The 19,947-nt window shown below is 38.5% G+C and overlaps 1 protein-coding gene across 2 annotated transcripts in view; it reads left to right on the forward strand.

Moving 5' to 3' along the window:
- LOC135704651 (ubiquitin-conjugating enzyme E2 W) overlaps window positions 1–16,625 on the forward strand; it is a 144,966-nt gene extending 128,341 nt beyond the window's left edge. For both annotated transcript variants that reach the window (XM_065226135.1, XM_065226134.1), the window contains 5 exons: window positions 100–191; window positions 14,968–15,070; window positions 15,211–15,296; window positions 15,370–15,515; window positions 15,697–16,625. In XM_065226135.1, coding sequence (XP_065082207.1) covers window positions 100–191; window positions 14,968–15,070; window positions 15,211–15,296; window positions 15,370–15,515; window positions 15,697–15,710 — 441 coding nt within the window. In that variant the 3' untranslated portion in view covers window positions 15,711–16,625. The remainder of the gene's footprint in view (window positions 1–99; window positions 192–14,967; window positions 15,071–15,210; window positions 15,297–15,369; window positions 15,516–15,696) is intronic.
- Window positions 16,626–19,947: the final 3,322 nt, after the last annotated feature.

Genomic DNA, 19,947 nt, shown 5'->3' on the forward strand with positions numbered 1-19,947 from the left:
TTAGATTCCGTGACAACTGCCAGAGTGAACCTTTGTTTAACACTAGATGAACGATGGTTTTCAATTCACGATCGCTAATCGATTGTTTTATATTTACAGCGACGGTTACAGAAAGAATTAATGTCCCTCATCAAAGAACCGCCACCAGGAGTCACGGTGGACGAGGAGAGTGTTAGTCAAAATTTAACTCAGTAAGTATATTGCCAATTCCGATAAACCTAATTCTGATTATTTTTCTGAGTGTGTAATTTTGAAATGGAAATGTCTCATGGCGGTGGACAGATACAAACTGCGGTTGTTCTGGTTAAACATGATTAATTTGAGAAACAGTGGCTGAGCTGTAATTGTCCAGAAGGAGCAAAGCGTTGGAATGCATGACAGAGTGAGTCATATCAGGATAGAGGTAGCCGTTGCGAGTTGGTTTTTCCATGAAATTCCCGGGAGATTGAAGTCACTTAACACAATAACTTCATCGATTGCTTTAGCGGTATCCAGAACAGAGAAAACCGATTGGCAATGGGTTTCGATGAGGACACGCTCGCGTCAACGATGTGGCTGAACGAGGAGTGAGGCTAATTTCTGACTTTATCAAGGAATCCACCCGAGACCCAGTTCAACAGCAATAGTTGTTTCAAGCGATATTAGGGAAGGAGGAGGTATTCACTTTCAAACTGCTCCTATGAGATTGAGCAAATGTTTTTGTATAATCCATCTAAATAACTCGAGAAGATGGCAAACTCCGAAGTTATTTCAGTCTTTATCTATACTTTCACTGATATAAGTGAGGGGCAGAAAGGATACAGTAAGCCCACCTCCATATTTAACTACGCCGATTAAATGGAGCAAATACCAACTTGACATGTTCAGAAACACAGTTAATTCAGTTTGAAGCTTTACTTACATTTATATGAGTGAGAGGGGTGGGGTATTAGACTGATGAAAAATTTGAAATTTTCGCTCCACAGTGCTCAAACGGTTCCAAATTGGGCCCTGTTTAGCCTTCCAAAATTTGATCAGTGAGAAACTGGCTTGGCACAAACCATTTGAAGTTTATATGGGAATTACTATGGAGAAACCATATTTTCGGTTCATATCTATCTCAAAATTCACCAGTTCACTCTACATTAGAAAATGTCGGCTCAGCTTGTTGAATTTTCTCAGTTACAACTTTGTTGAAGACCACTTTTCGATCAAATGTAAGGAACAAAAATTATTAATATTCAAGTCACTGTTGTCTTATGATTATGTTCAATGAACTGTTCAGCAGGCAACATTGGTGTTTATGGCGCGTAGAATAGAGGACAAAAATCATGGCTACTATGTCACACTGCAGAATACAGTGTTGCCCACAATACAGTTGTTTAATTTTGCCATAAGATTATCAATCTCTTAAACAATTAATAACTATTTAATTTGACGTATGGCTGAAAAACGATTTTCTGCAAAGTTGTTACTGATAAAAATTCCAATAAGAATAGCAATAAAATTTGTTAACACTACAATATGTAAAAGGGCTAGAAGACAATAAACAAAAAGTTTTGTTTTCCCATAGTAATTTCCAAATAAACTTCAAATGGTTTGTGCCAAGTCAGTTTCTCACTAAATGAGTTCAAGTTTTGGGAGGCTAATCAGGGCCCAATTTGGAACCGTTTGAGCACTGTGGAGTGAAAATTTCAAATTTTGCATCAATTTAGTGGGATATAGTAAGGCTCCATTCTTTCTAACTATGTGTATGAAATTGAGAAATTGTTTTTCAATAATTCATCTGAACATACCAAATCGATAAGATAAGAAACTCCAATTTTATTTCAGTTTGAAACTTTACTTCCATTGCTATGAGTGAGGATGGCATGGGTTGGTATAATAAGCCGCCCCCCCTTTATAAATACGCATATCTGAACATACCAAATCGATAAGATAATCAACTCTGAAATTATTTCAGTTTGGAATCTCACTTTCATTGGTACATCGGCAGTGTTGGCAAGAATAGTGATTTTTGGCGCATAATTCGAAACATCGATCTTTGAACAGTTATAACTTTTTTAGAGACATTCTAACATCGTACATCCTACTTCTACATGATTAGTTTCATGGTTCAAGCAAATTTTGCACAGTTGTTTGGACCCCAAATGGAACAAAAAAAAACATTGTTTTGAATACCATAATCCAGCTTTCCATGCTCGGTAATGGCGGCCTGTTTGTATGAATAAATGTATCCTTCACTGTGCTTTTTGACCCTAACTGGAGGGCGTATGTTGTTCAACTTTCTTCTGTGACTGAGAGCGAGAAAGAGAGAAGTCAAAATCCGAACCTCCAGATAGTGTCAAAAAGCACAGTGAAGGATACATTTATTCACACAAACAGGCCGCCATTACCGAGCATGGAAAGCTGGATACTCACTTATCTGGTCATATCTCATAAACTATATGTTAAAACTATTTTCTTTTCGGAATACATTTAGTAGATAGGTTTTACAATATGTGGATGGATTTCAGGTCAAAATCTGTTTTAAAATATCAAAATCCGAGCGATATAAAAAAGAGCGCTTTTTGATAACTTGCATACCTTCCAATAATCTAGGGTGGCCAACGAATCGGGAAAAAGCGGGAGAACCGGTAATTAACCGGGAATCGAAATTAATCGGGAAATAACCGGGATTTTGATTGGAACTTTAAAATATAATTTTTATTAATAACTATTTAAAGTCCGATGCTTCCAATATTTCTTTAGAATTTTTAATCCAGCCCCTTAATCATGAACATTTTTCTAAGACCAAGATCTTGTTGTTTATTGAAGTCTAAGAATCTTGACATTTTTGTTAATGTATGGAATCAAAAACTTAATTGAACTATTTCTTTGAAACTTAACTCAGAATATGTTTGCTCATTTTTAAAGAATTTCCTTAGGATCATTTGAAAATGTCGTCAGAATTATGTTTACTCTTCAGGACTTAATAATCGTATGGTTCTGCTCAGTTCTCCATATAGATAAAATGGATGTAATGTCGGCCTAAATGCCCCTAATTTGGGCCTATACATAAATTCAGCAATCGACTAAATTTTCAATAGCGGCCAAAAATATCCATTAGTACCGTCCCAACGGTTCATCTAGTTAAAATTGATAAATAGCAGATTTTTATCAATTTGAGTCCAATCTTAGATCCATAAGCCAACATTAGAGCCATTTCCCTTATGTTCCTTATGAATATTAATTTTGTGCAGAACACTTTAGGAATTCCGTCCAGCAAACTTTTAAAATTAACATTACATTTATCTTTGTATTCTTAAAAATGTTCACAAGAAATTGCCTCCATTTCCCTCCACTATATTCTTTTCAATTCATTTGGAATATTCACAGAATCTGGTGTGCCATTTTAAATTTAAATGGTGTTATCACAAACTTTTCTTGGATTTCACCACAGAATTCTAGCTTTCCTCAGAATTATCTTGAAATGCTTCTCAAAATGCTCTTGAGGAGGATATGTTGATGGTTCTCCTTCCTGAATAACAATATTCCAATAATTGCATATGATTATTTAAGGTGTAACAAATTAAAATGATCGTGGTGACCAACATACTAAAGAGCGAACACGAAATTATTGCAACACTTACAACTGGCTGTATCTACTAGGCAAAAATTAAGCAAACTTTGCAGAGTTTCTCTTTGAAGTGTATTGCAGGGTGTCCATCCAATCGGGAAAACCGGGAATCCGGATTTGCCGGGAAAAATGCGGGAAAACCCAAATCGCACAGGGAAAGATCATAAATACTCATCCCAAGTAAAATTTTTGGGTTTATCATAGTCTTGTAGGCCATAATTTGGTCTTGAAGAATCATTAAAACCTTTATAAAACTTGCAATGTTACTTGGAATCAATCAATTTTATATCACATACACCATTATATTCTCTTGTTTACACATCTGTTTTTAACTTTCATATTATTTCTTTCACTGTGGTAAAGTATCCACAAATCAAAAGTATTGTACATATTGATCTCACTCGCACTCTGTTCACGCACGGGGAAAATGGTGATTTTGCTGCTATTCCTACCACGATAGTGTTTTTTAGAATTTCTTTTGGTGTGTCCAGGCATTATGGAAAACCCAATAAACCAAATCAATGACATTAAAGGAGGTTCACGAAGGTTTAACCATTCTATCATTAAGTCGAATCTTCGTATCAGTGATGCAAAATATCATGACACTCACGTGACACTCGTCTTCGCATCAACCGACTATCGCTGACAGATTGTTTTGTCACGCAGTGAGAGTTAGAGCCATGGCAAACAACAATCACCAGTAATGGTCGCTGCTCACAAGCAAAACGTTACACTCGTTGCTGATGATGAAAAGCACAACGAAAACAGTGAAGACTTCTGCAGTACGATCATGAGAAAAGCGAAACGACAGAAGAAAATGAAAACAATGCCTACGCATTCCAAGTTCGTCTCGGCAGGCGCGACTGTGTGAGTTACAAACAAAGCAGGCAACATGAAACGGAAGCTGTTGGGCTCACTCACCAACACACTCACATAAGCAAGAAAAGCAACAACTGCTTCACAACGAGCACAGAAGAGTGTCGTGATTGTCGGGAATGACCAGATCGGTGATGGATCACAACAGAAGACGACATTCACCAGTTGCTTTTTACTTCTTTCGTCAACTTGGTGGATGGTCATGGAGAGAGCTTCGACGAGCACATTGATAGGAATGTATAAAGCGTTACTACCATCAGCTGTTTGGCGATCGTGATTGTGATAAGTCGCAACTCTGCTTCGTATACCTTGTTGAGTCTGCAGAACTTCAAGATCAGATATTCGGGATGGTTTGGATAATCCAACAATATTATTTTTAAACACAATTATTAATTTTAAATTATGTACAAAATGCTCAAAAATTCGGAGTGGATAAGGAACAAGATTTCGATTAAACTATAAAATATTGACAGGACTTTTTCTAGAAGGATAAATATATTGGTTACACATCTTTGTATTCCACAAAAAAATCTTATTTAGCTTATATAACTTCAAGATCTAAACTCCAGGAAGATTTGCTTAACTTGTAATACTGGGTTTCTCATTCTCAGGTATCTTGTAATGATATATGCTTTTACCGACATACCAAAACAAGATTTAAGCTCATTTTTTGCAGTGAAACTCTTTGATTTTATACAAATTCATGATTCCATGAGATTTTTGAAATCTAGATCATCAACATGTTAATGCAAATCTCATCTCAAGGTGAAAGGTAATTTCACCCGAAATCCCAACATTTCAACACGTGATGTTGCCAGAAAGGTCGGTATTTTGCAAAACTTCCCAAACCGCAATGAACGCCAGCAAACTGACAACAAACACTAGGACAGGAGTTTTACACCGGAAAAGATAAGTTCCAAGTGGATAATCGTTTCAAGAAAAAGAAAATGGCGAAATTTGCATCAAAATACCTTATTTGGCAGGCTATCTGCACATGTGGAAAAAGAAGTAAAATATGCGTCACAAAAGGCACCATCAATGGTGAAATTTACAAAAATTAATGCCTCAAAAATGTCTGCTGCCATTTTTGAGGGAGCACATGTTTAGCTTCATGTCACTATTCTAAAAGCGTGTTGGAATGGTATGAGGTTAACTCGGTGCATTTTGTTCCCAAGGACATGAATCCACCGAATTGTTCTAGAACTACGCCCTATCAAAACCTATTGGGCCATGATGAAGCGGGAATTCAGAAAGGCCAAGTAGAAAGTAAAGGATGCAAATGACAATGGATAAAAATGAGAAAAAGGTACCGGATACGACTGTTTAAACTCTTATGGATGGCGTTAAGCAAAAGTGTTGGGCATTTGGGCAAATAACCCCCAAAATTTATTCAATATATGTATACCATAGAGGTAACTCTTAGACCAGAAGGTCCCGAAGAAACGTGCTCAACTTTTCTGCTCAGCTCTGGTACTCTCTTCGGTTCCAAGCTAATCGATGTACCCCTCAAAACATAAGAAAATCCACGAGCCCCTCATTTTATCTGTCAAACTTTCATAGCGAATCAAATCAAACATATAGTAGTACTAGAATTTTGACTAGAATGGGGTACGTTAATCAATTTGCTTGGGACCAATAGGCAAGTCAAGTAGTGAGCCAATTTAAAATCGTTATTTGCCACCGGTTGAGCTAAATACATGTATAGAACCACCCTTCAAATTTGGTTTTTATCTGAAAAATGCGTGAAATTTGAGAGCAAATTAAATGTGTTGCAATAATTTCGTCTTCGCCCTGTAGAACGTAGCTGTTTTTGAGATATTGTAAAAATAATGTTTAGAAAATTATTATTTTCTCGAACATAAGCCATTTTCATAAATTTCTCGTGATTCTCCATCTACAGCGGTACAAAGTCGAATGTCTTATTCATTCTAATTCATCAAATTAAAAAAAAATCATGAATCTTCCAGGGACTTTTTTTATTTTAAATTGCTCCATCTCGGATTAACTTTTGAAAATTGTCTTATGACATAAGGTCCGCGAAAAAAAAAATGTAAAAAATCGTTCGTTGGAATTAAGAGAAATGCACATTTTATATTTTGATGTTTATTTATTTCAAGAATTTAACAATTTTTTTCAGTGTATTTTTTTTTCTTTAAAGTCCAATTAATTCTCTACAACTTCTTCTCAGACACAATTTTGATACAATAAACGATTTTATAGTTATTTTTTTGAAAATTCATGTGCAAAAACACATACACTACCGATCATAAGTTTAAGGACACCCCCCAAAAAAACCATGCAAATATGTTTTGTTCAATGATCTCTCATTTTACGTTCAATTTTCGATCGCCAAAGGTTATTTGAATGGTATGAATAGTAAAGCATAAGTGTTCTACTACTACTTTTATTTCAAAATTTGGCCAACTCAATTCTGAGAAAATCAGTCATGATTCTTCGGAGTAAATTTTGAAAAATATTGTAACTTTGGGTGAACTTTTAGCTCACAAAATTTGAAAATTATATTGAACAATTTGCCTACGAGGAAAGTTCCATTCAATACCTTTCAAATGATCTAAAGAGAACGAAAATTGGACGTAACACGACAGAGATATGAACATAACAAATTTGTCATGTTTTTTCGGGGGTGTCCTTAAACTTATGATCGGGAGTGTACGTCCTTTTCAAAAATTAGTCTTGATTCAAAATGGTTTGGTATTTGGTGGAAAAATCATAATCTCCAATGCTGAAAACATTTTGAAAATTTCATTCAGATCGGGAAGAGTCGTGCCAGATTTTGACTTATTCTAGTAGATTTCACCTCAAAATGCTCCTATTGAAATGTGACACGAGAATTATGGCCTACGAACTTTATTTGATAACTTTGATTCGGTATTGGCAACCAGTGGAAACTAACGATTTTAAATTGACTCACTACTTGACTAGCCTATTGGTCCCAAGTAAATCTATAAACATATCCCTTTCTAGTCGAAATTCTAGTGCTACACTATGTTTGTTTTGATTCGCTATGAAAATTTGACAGATAAAATGAGGGGTGCGTGGATTTTCCTATGTTTCAAGGGGTGCATCTATTAACTAGAAACATCGAAATCGTTTTTTTTTTTTCGAATGATAGCTGCAACCGGATGACGGTTGTTTTGTAATCAGATGATCTCGAATACACGATGAACATTGATACGGGAAGCGAACAGACCTCAGTTGAAATACGTAATGCTCTCTGTACTATGTTTGTTATTCCAAATTGAAATGCATATGGTATTGGTTCAGCCCCATAACGCAAATCATTTAAAACGATGATGTAAATAATTCTATCGAACGTCATTGCTGATCTCAGCTGACAAACGAGGTGGTGACCAATCCAGAACGAGAGAACCTCACGGAGATGTTTGATCATCTGAAGATCTTTTAAAAATTGCTGGCCGACATGAGTGAATATCTAAGAAATGTTATTTGAATTGATGATCTATTGAAGATCTTCAGAAAAATACCTTATTAATCTGCAATAATTTCTGATTGCTAGGTGTTATGAAAAATTACCTTTCAGATGTTATTTGGATTCCAGAACATATATCGATCTTCATAAAAAATACCTTTGAAATCAGAACTTTTGAGCAAACACCTTGAGGGCTTAATGGAAATCTTGTTCAAATGATTCTTGCTAATTAGATTTTGAAGGGATCGTGGAGTTTTGGTGGTAAATATAGGAAATTCGTATGAGGAGAGTGGTCCAAGTAGCCTGGATTTTGATCGAGTTAGGGAGAAATCGAGTAAAGGAGAGTTCACTGTATATCCAGAAGACTTTCCCGAAGACATCAAATCAAGAAGACTGGCAACTCTTCGAACGCTATGAGACAGATACAATCGCGTCATCTGCCGCTCAAAGGTAAATGCTTCGACCGAATTTGATAGCAAAGATTACATCCTCAGAAGAAAGGTTTGTGTATTTGCTCATTTTTATATGCTTTGCTTGCACCTTCACGCAAGCGCAGCGCTATTGTATCTGTCGCTTGGATTCTGGCAAAGTTCCCAGTCTTTTTAATATGATGTCTTCGATTTTACGGAGATGTTTCATGACTGATTTTGACTTGATGGACAATTTAAGATCTTCAGAATAAAACCTCATGGACCAGGAATCTTAAATTTAAAAAAAAAAACAAACATTCTAGAGGACGTTATCAGAATCATTGATTACCTAGAAAAGTTTATGAAAATTCGGGTAATATATGAGAATATGTGAGCGTCGAGATTTCAATTGTTGTATGGTGTGAGATCTTCAGAATAATAGCTGATACACCAGAAGCTTTGACAATATTAATATCAAGAGGATTGGATGGAGAACTTTGATCTTCCAACGTGGCATTATGAGAGGATATCTGAGAGAAGTTATTTGAATTGATGGACGGTCTTCAGAAAAAAAATCCTGACCAACCGAAAGCAGTTTGATCAGGTATTATTCTGTAATTCCCAGTTATTCTCTCTAACACCAGGTTGCTCAGAAATATTTCCAAAGGCAGGTGATCCAAAAACTCCTCAAGATATTTGTTCAAGACTTCAGCTTCATCAGGTGTAAAGGGTGATACGGTCAAAATTTGGTCAATATCAACTTGACGTATTTCTTTCAATTTTGCATTTAAAAAACCTGAACACCCCTCATTTTGAAGGTGTGTGTGTGTAGAATGTTGCTCCTATTTTGATTTTGAAATTCACTCTTCAGTTGTCAAAATGCCGTCCAAGCAAGAAGAGCAGCGTATCAAAATTTTGCTCGCGCATCGCGAAAATCCGAGCTACTCGCACGCAAAGTTGGCAAAATCGCTAAAAGTTGCCAAATCAACCGTTACAAATGTAATTAAAGTGTTTGGGGAACGTTTGTCGACAGCCAGGAAGTCTGGATCGGGGGGAAATCGAAAACCGGAAGCCGCTGAGACGACAAAGAGAGTTGCCGGTAGTTTCAAGCGAAACCCTAACCTCTCTCTCCGAGATGCCGCAAATAAGCTGGGTGTATCGTCTACAACCGTGCATCGAGCCAAAAAACGAGCCGGACTATCGACTTACAAGAAGGTAGTGACTCCAAATCGCGATGATAAACAAAATACGACGGCCAAAGCGCGATCCCGGAGGCTGTACACGACGATGCTGACGAAGTTTGACTGCGTGGTAATGGACGACGAAACCTACGTCAAAGCCGACTACAAGCAGCTTCCGGGACAGGAGTTTTATACGGCAAAAGGAAGGGGAAAGGTAGCAGATGTTTTCAAGCACATGAAACTGTCAAAGTTCGCAAAGAAATATCTGGTTTGGCAAGCCATCTGTACCTGTGGCTTGAAAAGCAGCATTTTCATAGCTTCCGGGACTGTCAACCAAGAAATTTACGTGAAAGAGTGTTTGAATAAACGTCTGCTGCCTTTCCTGAAGAAACACGGTTGTTCCGTACTGTTTTGGCCGGATTTGGCATCTTGCCATTACGGTAAAAAGGCCATGGAGTGGTACGCCGCCAACAACGTGCAGGTGGTTCCCAAGGACAAGAACCCTCCCAACACGCCAGAGCTCCGCCCAATTGAGAAATACTGGGCTATTGTCAAGCGGAACCTAAAGAAGACCAAAAAAACTGCTAAGGGCGAGCAGCAGTTCAAGGCAAACTGGCTTTCTGCGGCGAAGAAGGTGGACAAGGTGGCTGTACAAAATCTGATGGCAGGGGTCAAGCGTAAGGCCCGGTATTTCGGATTTGGAAAAGCGGAAGCCTAATTGAATATTTTTCCTGAATTTTATACTTATTGAACTTGAAAAAGAAATTTAATTTGATTTTTTAAATAAACGATTTCACCGATTTACACGCGTTTTCCCTTGACCAAATTTTGACCGTATCACCCTTTAATTATGAAGATATTCAACTGGCACATCAATTCAAATCACATCTCTGAGATATTCTCTCAACTGAACGAGTTAAAAGACTTCTAGGTGATCAGAGATCTGCAAAAAAAAATCCTCAAGATAAAGGGTGTCCACGATGAAATTGCCACACACAAAATTGATTCGCAAAATTCGAGTTTTCATCCGATTGCCATCAAATTTTCAGGGATTGAGAAATAACTATTAAACTTCATTTTACCATTTTACTCGTATTTTATTTACAGTCCATACGCAAATGCCCGCACCTTGGTCTTAACCCCGGCCATAAGATTCTGCACAACCTGTGAATCAACCGTTTTTTGCATGTAAACCCATACTTTCTTCAGTTCCTCGACTGTCTTCACTACCTTAGGTCGTTTAAGAAGGTGCTGCTTCATAATCGCCCAGTACTTCTCGATGGGGCGGAGCTCCGGAGTGTTGGGAGGGTTGAACATTTTCGGCACGAAATTGACCTTATTGTCCGCATACCACTTCAGCACGTCCTTGGAGTAGTGGCATGAGGCCAAATCCGGCCAGAAGATTGTTGGGACGTTGTGGGCCTTCAGGAGAGGAAGCAGCCGCTTCTGGAGGCACTCTTTTATGTACACCTGTCCGTTCATCGTGTCCTGGGTCACGAAAGGTGCACTCCGCTTCCCGCACGTGCAGATGGCTTGCCAAACCAGGAATTTCTTCGCAAATTTGGACATCTTCTGAGTGCGGACATGCTCCGGAACGCTGAACTTATCCTTGGCCGTGAAAAACAGGTTGCCGGGAATCTGTTTGAAGTCGGCCTTCACATATGTTTCGTCGTCCATGATGCAGCATTCAACTTTCGTCAGCATGTTGAGGTACAACTTCCTGGCACGGGTTTTGGCGGACTTGTTCTGCTTCTCGTCGCGATTAGGGGCCTTTTGTACCTTGAACGTTCGAAGCCCAGCCTTAGTTTTGGCCTTCTGGACAAAACTTCGGCTTAGGTGCAGCTTCTTAGCCACATCCCTAACGGAGGCGTTCGGATTTCGGTTGAAGGCCCCAACTACGCGGTTGTGATTTTTGGTGTTGTACGGAATACTTTTTCCTTCACTTCTGGGCTTCCGATCAGTGGTCAACCGTTCCTCGAACCGCTTAATCACTCGCGACACCGTGAAATTCGCGATTCCCAACGTTTTAGCGATGGAACGATGCGAGAGATCCTTGTTCTCGTGATGAATGCGCAAGATTTTATCACGCACGAGCTGTTCTTTCGACTCCATTTCCGTGAGTTTTGATTACAAGACTTTAAAACTTGCAGGATGTAAATAATGCACTATGAACTAAATCCACCCAAATTTTCATTAAATTCTACCCAACGGTTAAAAAGTTAGAGCAATTTCATAGTGTGGCAATTTCATCGTGGACACCCTTTATTTATCAGTTTGATCAGGAATCATTCTGAACTGCCCAACAATTCAAATAACTTCTTCTTATTATTATTATTCGGATTTCAATCTTATTGCTTATCGCATATTCGCTTTTTAGGTGCTCTCAACTTATCGTTCTATCTAGATGTACTTCCACAGTTATTGAATTGAGAGCTTTCGATGCCTGTACTATTTTTGCATTAGTATAATTGTGTGGCAAGTACAATCATACTCTTATGCCCAGGGAAGTCGAGAAATTTTCTAACCCGAAAAAATCCCAGGCCGGACCGATGGTCAAATCACATCTCCCAGATATTCTCTCAAATACTAGATTGCTCATAAATTATTCCAATGCCAGGTGACCTTAGATCTCCAAAAAGTTCTCAGAATATTTGTTCAAGACTTCAGTTTGATCAGGCATCATTCTGAAGATATTAAACTGCTGAAAGCCTCCCTAATAAAGAAAAATCTAATCCCTTGGAAGTTTCGTCTAACTCTCCCCTGGAATTTTCTTCCATCTTGGGTCATTGTTTTCCGATTCCCCCGAAAAGTTGTTTCGACTTCCCTCCTAAGCTTCTTCTGACCTCTTTTGTCTTCTCCCGTCAGTTTTTTCCAACTTCCCCTGGAATATTGTGCTAATTTGCTCTAGAAGATTCTACCGATTTCCCCCGGAACTTTCATTCGACATCCCCCTAGTAATCTCTTTCTTCCAGAATTCCTTTACTCAACTTCTACTAAAGGGTGATACGGTCAAAATTTGGTCAAGGGAAAACGCGTGTAAATCGGTGAAATCGTTTATTTAAAAAATCAAATTAAATTTCTTTTTCAAGTTCAATAAGTATAAAATTCAGGAAAAATATTCAATTAGGCTTCCGCTTTTCCAAATCCGAAATACCGGGCCTTACGCTTGACCCCTGCCATCAGATTTTGTACAGCCACCTTGTCCACCTTCTTCGCCGCAGAAAGCCAGTTTGCCTTGAACTGCTGCTCGCCCTTAGCAGTTTTTTTGGTCTTCTTTAGGTTCCGCTTGACAATAGCCCAGTATTTCTCAATTGGGCGGAGCTCTGGCGTGTTGGGAGGGTTCTTGTCCTTGGGAACCACCTGCACGTTGTTGGCGGCGTACCACTCCATGGCCTTTTTACCGTAATGGCAAGATGCCAAATCCGGCCAAAACAGTACGGAACAACCGTGTTTCTTCAGGAAAGGCAGCAGACGTTTATTCAAACACTCTTTCACGTAAATTTCTTGGTTGACAGTCCCGGAAGCTATGAAAATGCTGCTTTTCAAGCCACAGGTACAGATGGCTTGCCAAACCAGATATTTCTTTGCGAACTTTGACAGTTTCATGTGCTTGAAAACATCTGCTACCTTTCCCCTTCCTTTTGCCGTATAAAACTCCTGTCCCGGAAGCTGCTTGTAGTCGGCTTTGACGTAGGTTTCGTCGTCCATTACCACGCAGTCAAACTTCGTCAGCATCGTCGTGTACAGCCTCCGGGATCGCGCTTTGGCCGTCGTATTTTGTTTATCATCGCGATTTGGAGTCACTACCTTCTTGTAAGTCGATAGTCCGGCTCGTTTTTTGGCTCGATGCACGGTTGTAGACGATACACCCAGCTTATTTGCGGCATCTCGGAGAGAGAGGTTAGGGTTTCTCTTGAAACTACCGGCAACTCTCTTTGTCGTCTCAGCGGCTTCCGGTTTTCGATTTCCCCCCGATCCAGACTTCCTGGCTGTCGACAAACGTTCCCCAAACACTTTAATTACATTTGTAACGGTTGATTTGGCAACTTTTAGCGATTTTGCCAACTTTGCGTGCGAGTAGCTCGGATTTTCGCGATGCGCGAGCAAAATTTTGATACGCTGCTCTTCTTGCTTGGACGGCATTTTGACAACTGAAGAGTGAATTCCAAAATCAAAATAGGAGCAACATTCTACACACACACACCTTCAAAATGAGGGGTGTTCAGGTTTTTTAAATGCAAAATTGAAAGAAATACGTCAAGTTGATATTGACCAAATTTTTAACGTATCACCCTTTAGAAGCTTCTTTAGACTTTCAGAAAACCCCTTCTGCCGAAGTTTCTTCCAAACTACAAGAGGGAATTTCTTCCAGTGTCTGCAGGAAGTTTCCGTCTTTTCCTGAAAATTTCTTTAATCTTCTACCGGAACTATCTGTCGAATTCTCCCAGAAAACTATTTCGTCTTTCTCTGGAAGTTTCTCCATGAGCTTCTTCCGAAGGTTTTCTGAAACTTCCTCTAGCTTCCCTTGGAAGTTCCCCGGATGACTTTTCTTAGAACTTTCTTCAAACTTCCTTCAGCAGAGCATTTTTGTTCTACTCTGAAAGTTTTTTCGGCTTCCTTCAGAAACTGATTCAAACATTCCCCGTAAATTTCTTCTGACTTTTCTGGAAAACTGGTGGAAACTAACGACTTTAAATTGGCTCACACTGGACTAGCCTATCGATCCCAAGTACATCGTTGAACGTACCCCATTCTAGTCGAAATTCTAGTACTACACTATGTTTGTTTTGATTTGCTATGAAAGTTTGACAGATAAAATGAGGGGTTCCTGGATTTTCTTATGTTTCTAGGGGTGCATGGATTAGCTTGGAACCGAAGATAGTACCAGAGCTGAGCCAAAAAGTTGAGCACGTTTCTTCGGGACCTTCTGGTTTTAGAGTTACCTCTATGATTTTACCGCTGTCAGTGGTATGCATTTATATGTGCTTGACAGTAAAGAGATCCAAATTGGGTAAAGAGGCGACATCTTATCCATTTGACAGGTCTTATGCTCCATTGGAATAACTTTTCCTATGACTTTGACATATAATCGATTGTTCCAATTTTGGCATGTCATCTCTTTATAAATTCAGCCTATTTAGTTGACAGGGATAAATTCTCCTGCTGGCTTTTGTGTATGTCGCTTTGATTCTGGCAAAGTTGTTACTCTTTGGTTCGCTTTCACAATTGGCCACATACACTTTATAACTGTTCATTAAAAAAGGTTAAAAGTCTTAAGTATTCAAGAAGAATTCAACACTTGCTTTTCAAACGGCCCTTTATTCAAATTTATCGATTTGATTCCGTAGCCCAGATCAGAAATACATAGATCACAATTATTGTAACCTAACAATTATATACATTTTAATAAATGATTCTACCTCCATTCTCCTTCTCTATTTTCTCTTCCAGATGGATTATCAACATCGACGGCGTCGAAGGCACGCTGTACGAGGGAGAACACTTTCAGCTGTTATTCAAATTTAATAATAAGTACCCCTTCGATTCGCCCGAGGTAACTAATGCAACATTCTGCCACCGAACCAACCAAATCAATTGCGATGAAATTTTCATATGCAAGATTGAACGCAGCCGGAATTATTAATTATGCATTTCCTGTGCCATGTCTTTTCTCTTTGTTTTCGCTCTATTCAGGTCACGTTCATAGGTTCCAATATTCCCGTGCATCCGCACGTCTACTCGAACGGTCACATCTGCCTATCGATCCTGACAGATGACTGGTATGTTCGAACACACTGAGCACAGACAGCTAATTACTAATTTATTAAACATTGTGATAAACTCCTCCGGCAGGTCGCCCGCGTTATCAGTGCAATCCGTGTGTCTCAGTATATCGTCGATGCTGAGCAGCTGCCGGGAGAAGCGACGTCCACCGGACAACGGAATTTACGTGAAAACCTGCAATAAGAACCCCAAGAAAACGAAGTGGTGGTATCATGGTGAGTTTTTTGTTTCTTTGCAAGCGAGCGCTAGACGGGTTGCATACCTATCGGGCGCTAGGTGGCTCCCATGCGTTTGCATTGGAAACGGATACCAACGAGTGTTCGCATGGGAAACCATGCTTCTCCATGGTTATTTAGTTCATCAAGAATACTAATGGGTTCGTTTGGTATTTTTCAGATGATTCCGTGTAGGGAGCGTGATGGTGGGACCGAGGTTCATTACCTGTTAGCTAAAACTAATGCAAATCGCTCCCTGTTCTGGCAACGCAATGGCAGCAGCAAAAATCAACCGACGCAATGCACCCAAAACCGGCAAAAAACCGCAACATTTGTTAAACTTCTTAAAAGCAAGGACATCGATTAAACATAGAATACAGTTATAATATAGCTAATCGGAGCTTTCTGCAGTCACTGCAAAATCGGAGATATTGTAGAAATAAACAAATGCAGAAAGACTAGCAACAACAACACAAATATTCGTCCCACAACAAGTAAGCATACCTAAGTCAACGTAGAAATGAATTTGCTAAGTTTTTGCTCACTGCTCTTGAAGCCACACAAGTTAGACGAAGAAAGCAAATGCACGGTTTTTGCATCCGTTTCGAACTGCTATCAACATTAAAAAAAATACAAATTCTAATGTAACGCTTTCAATTCCCCTGGTTGAACGGAAGCAATACTCCCTTGTATAAGTCAGTAATGTTAATTTTACGCATTAAAGCTGGATACCGTTGGGTGTTTGTTTTTTAAATAAGATCAATGAAAAACTTACGATTCATAATTTATTTTATCCATTTAGCGTTAAAACAAATGTGAGTGCTACCAATTTTTAATTAACTTTACAACGTTTGCTCCAGCTGAGATTACAGAATCTATGGCACCGTGTAGCGTAACATGCTTTGATTTTATTTCCGTCAAAAACGTTCTCGTGTAAAAAATTCAAATCTAATGAAAACCCGAAAAACTATACACACATTCCTTCTCTAATTGAGTATAAATTTAACGAAAAGCAAAACCAAATCGTATCGAGATCGTGTAGCGTAAATTTACTTTAAACTGTTTGGAAGAGATTGATTGCGGTTGAAAGTTTGACAAGAGAAAACAAAAACGGAACAAATAAATAGTTCAAATGTGTTCTAGGTTTCCCCTCCTATTTACCAACCATCCAAAGCTGTTTTGGTCCGACACAAACAATTGTTGAAAAAATATTAGTACGAGCAAGCAACGCCAAGTGCGCTGTGTGCGTCGGAGTTTTTCGTCAATTGATTCCTATATAATCTAACATTACTATAATTATAGTTAAAGTTGACTGTAAACACAGTTCTACTCTTGGCCAGCGTGTCCAGCGTTTGAAAGAGAAGTGTCTAGGCTTAGGTAGAAAGGCAGAGCTGCGCATTACTTTTGAACTAAAATCAAAAGTAGTGCGACGCCCTGTAAAAGAAGAAGAAGAGTAGGTAAACGAGGCAAAAGAAAATAAAACAAAAACTGTGAGAGTGATCTAGTTGTTAACGGTGATTAAGCGAGATGATGAATTTGATTCACTACACCTGTTGTTTTTAGGAAGGCAAGTTTAATACACTGGAGTAAAACAAAAACATGGAATTCAAAACGAAACCGGAATGAGATGATGTACTGTATAGAAGAGTTTGTGTATGATATAACGGAAAACACTTATAATTGATTAGGTTTTATTTTACTATAACGAGGAACAATAGGAACGTGAATGCATAGTTATGAAAAAAAAATGGAATGTTGTTTTGATTTTAATGGAATTTCTTCGAACTTCATTTAACGTTGTCTAGTTGGTCATTGTAAAAAAATGAGTTAGTTAATCTTCATCTATGTGATCTTCATCTAGTTTGAAGTGGTTGAGACTAGGTTTCTGATGCATGGTCATTATCGGTGTCATTGCTTAACCCTCCGTTACTCGCGCTGTTGTACTTTGTACAACACACATGAGTTTTCCATTGCCATTTTGTTGCTGAGTTACCAATCGATCTGAAACCAACGAGTAGTCCTCAAAAAACTTGTTTTGATCTAAACAAGCTAAACTTTGATTACAGCAAACACCTAAAAAATGCGGATAATAGGGAAAATGTAAATGGAAACCGCGAAAACTGTGACCATACTACGTGGGATTTGACTTAATTGATTACAACATAGAATATATCAAGATTCTGACAAGATAGAAAGTTGCTGTCTCTGACAAAGTTGATAAGGAGATCATAGCCTTGTCGCTGGCGGACAGTAGTTCAGAATTTTCTCACTACGTAGCGTTAGTATACATGTGAAATTCTCGCATGTGATATATCTCGAGATCCTGACCAGATAAAAAGATACTGTATTTCACAAAGTTGTTCAGGAGATCAAAGCCTATTGCTTGGTGCTCAATAGTTCAGAATTTGCTCACTACGCGACGCTAATATACACGTGAAATTCTCATTTAAAATAACTCGAGTTCTCAACCAGATAGAAAGGTACTGTCTTCGGCATAGTTGTTCAGGATGTCAAGACTTTTTCGCAGCTGGACTGTAGTTCAGAGTTTTCTCACTTTGCGGCGCTACTATAGATGTGAAACTCTTGCATATAAAATATTTCTAGATCCTGACCAGATAGAAAGTAAATGTATTCTGCAAAGTTTTTCAGGAAGTCAAGATCTTTTTGTTGGGTGACAATAGTTTAGAATTTTCTCACTATGGGGTGCTAGTATATACGTGCCTTTCTCCCATATTCAATAGCTCGAGATCTTGATCAGCTAGAAAGTTGCTGTCCTCGGCAAAGTTGTTTAGGGGGTCAAGAATTTTTGGCTGGTAAACAGTCCTGATGAATGTGGGCATCTTAGTGGAATACCTGTATAATGAGAGAGAGAAGGATTAGTATTTTCCATTTAATTCCACTACTTTATTTGCTTATCCTTGACAGATACGCGTATTTCGTCTACAATGTGCAGACTTCTTCAGTGTCTTGTACTAATAGTCGAGTATTAGTACAAGACACTGAAGAAGTCTGCACATTGTAGACGAAATACGCGTATCTGTCAAGGATAAGCAAATAAAGTAGTGGAATTAAATGGAAAATACTAATCCTTCTCTCTCTCGGTAAACAGTAGTTAATAATTTTCACACCAGTTTTCACATCAGATCCTGATCAGATAGAAAGTTGTTCATGAGGTCAAGGTCTTTTGGCTGGTCCAGAATTTTCTCCCTTCATGATGCTAGTATACATGTGAAATTCTCGCATATAAAATATCTCACGTTCTTGACCACCCAGACAACCAGAAGTCGTATAACAATGTACAGATAGTATCGTAAATTGCTACAGTTTAAGTCAAAATCGCATATAAGAATGGCATACCTCGGATTATGTTTAAATTAAATCGTATAGAATGCAAATTTCCGACTTAAATGCGATGACTCTTTTTACCGTCGTACTGTATCACAAATTAAATCGGATTACATCGCAAGACATTTCAAAATGAATTTGTTATTACAGATTAAATCGTATATGATGTTAAATCAACTCGTTTAAAATTAAATTAAAATATGCACGTATATGGCCTCCACTTTTGTACGTATAAGCCATTTCTTTGCATTCTATACGAATTGTTTGTTTGTATATATGTTTGTATATCACGAAAACAACTTTGAATATACGTGCATTCTGGTTGTCTGGGCAGATAGAAAGTTAAACTCTTGAACAACTTTGTTCAAGACAGTAACTTATGAGAAAATTCTAAACTATTGTTCACCAGCCAAAATACTTTGACCTCCTGAATAACTTTGTTGTCGACAGTAATTTTCTATCTGATTAGGATCTCGAAATATAGCATATGCGAGAAGTGTACATCTATGCCACGTGGTGAGAAAATTCTTAACTACTGTTTACCAGCTAAAAATGTTTTGACCTCCTGAACAACTTTGTCGAAGACAGTAACTTTCTATCTGGTCAGGATCTCGAAACAAACCACATGCGAGAATTTCACGTGTATTCTAGCGCTACGTAGTGAGAAAATTTTGAACTACTGTCCACTAGAGAAATCTATCTGATCAGAATCTCGAGATATTTCACATGCGAGAATTTCGCGTGTATACTAGCGCCACGTAGTGTGAAAATTCTGAACTATTGTGCACCAAGCAATAGGCATTGACCTCATGAACAACTTTTTCGAAGACAGTCAGGCCTATTCTGCGCGGCGTGTGAGGTGAGGTGACACGCTCTCACTTGTGAAGTGACAATTGTCACCTCGGGTGAGGTGACTCTCCGTGCAAATCAAATGGAGAGTCACCTCACCCGAGGTGACAATTGTCACTTCACCATCACTTCACTGTCACTTCACCTCACACGCCGCGCAGAATAGCCCTGAGTAATTTTCTACCTGTTCAGAATCTCGAGCTTAGCATACGCGAGAATTGTACACGTTTACTAGCGC

The sequence above is a fragment of the Ochlerotatus camptorhynchus genome, unplaced genomic scaffold, assembly GCF_037179485.1.
Source record: "Ochlerotatus camptorhynchus isolate MF236.1 unplaced genomic scaffold, CSIRO-AGI_Acam_v1.1 ptg000244l, whole genome shotgun sequence".
Taxonomy (NCBI): domain Eukaryota; kingdom Metazoa; phylum Arthropoda; class Insecta; order Diptera; family Culicidae; genus Ochlerotatus; species Ochlerotatus camptorhynchus.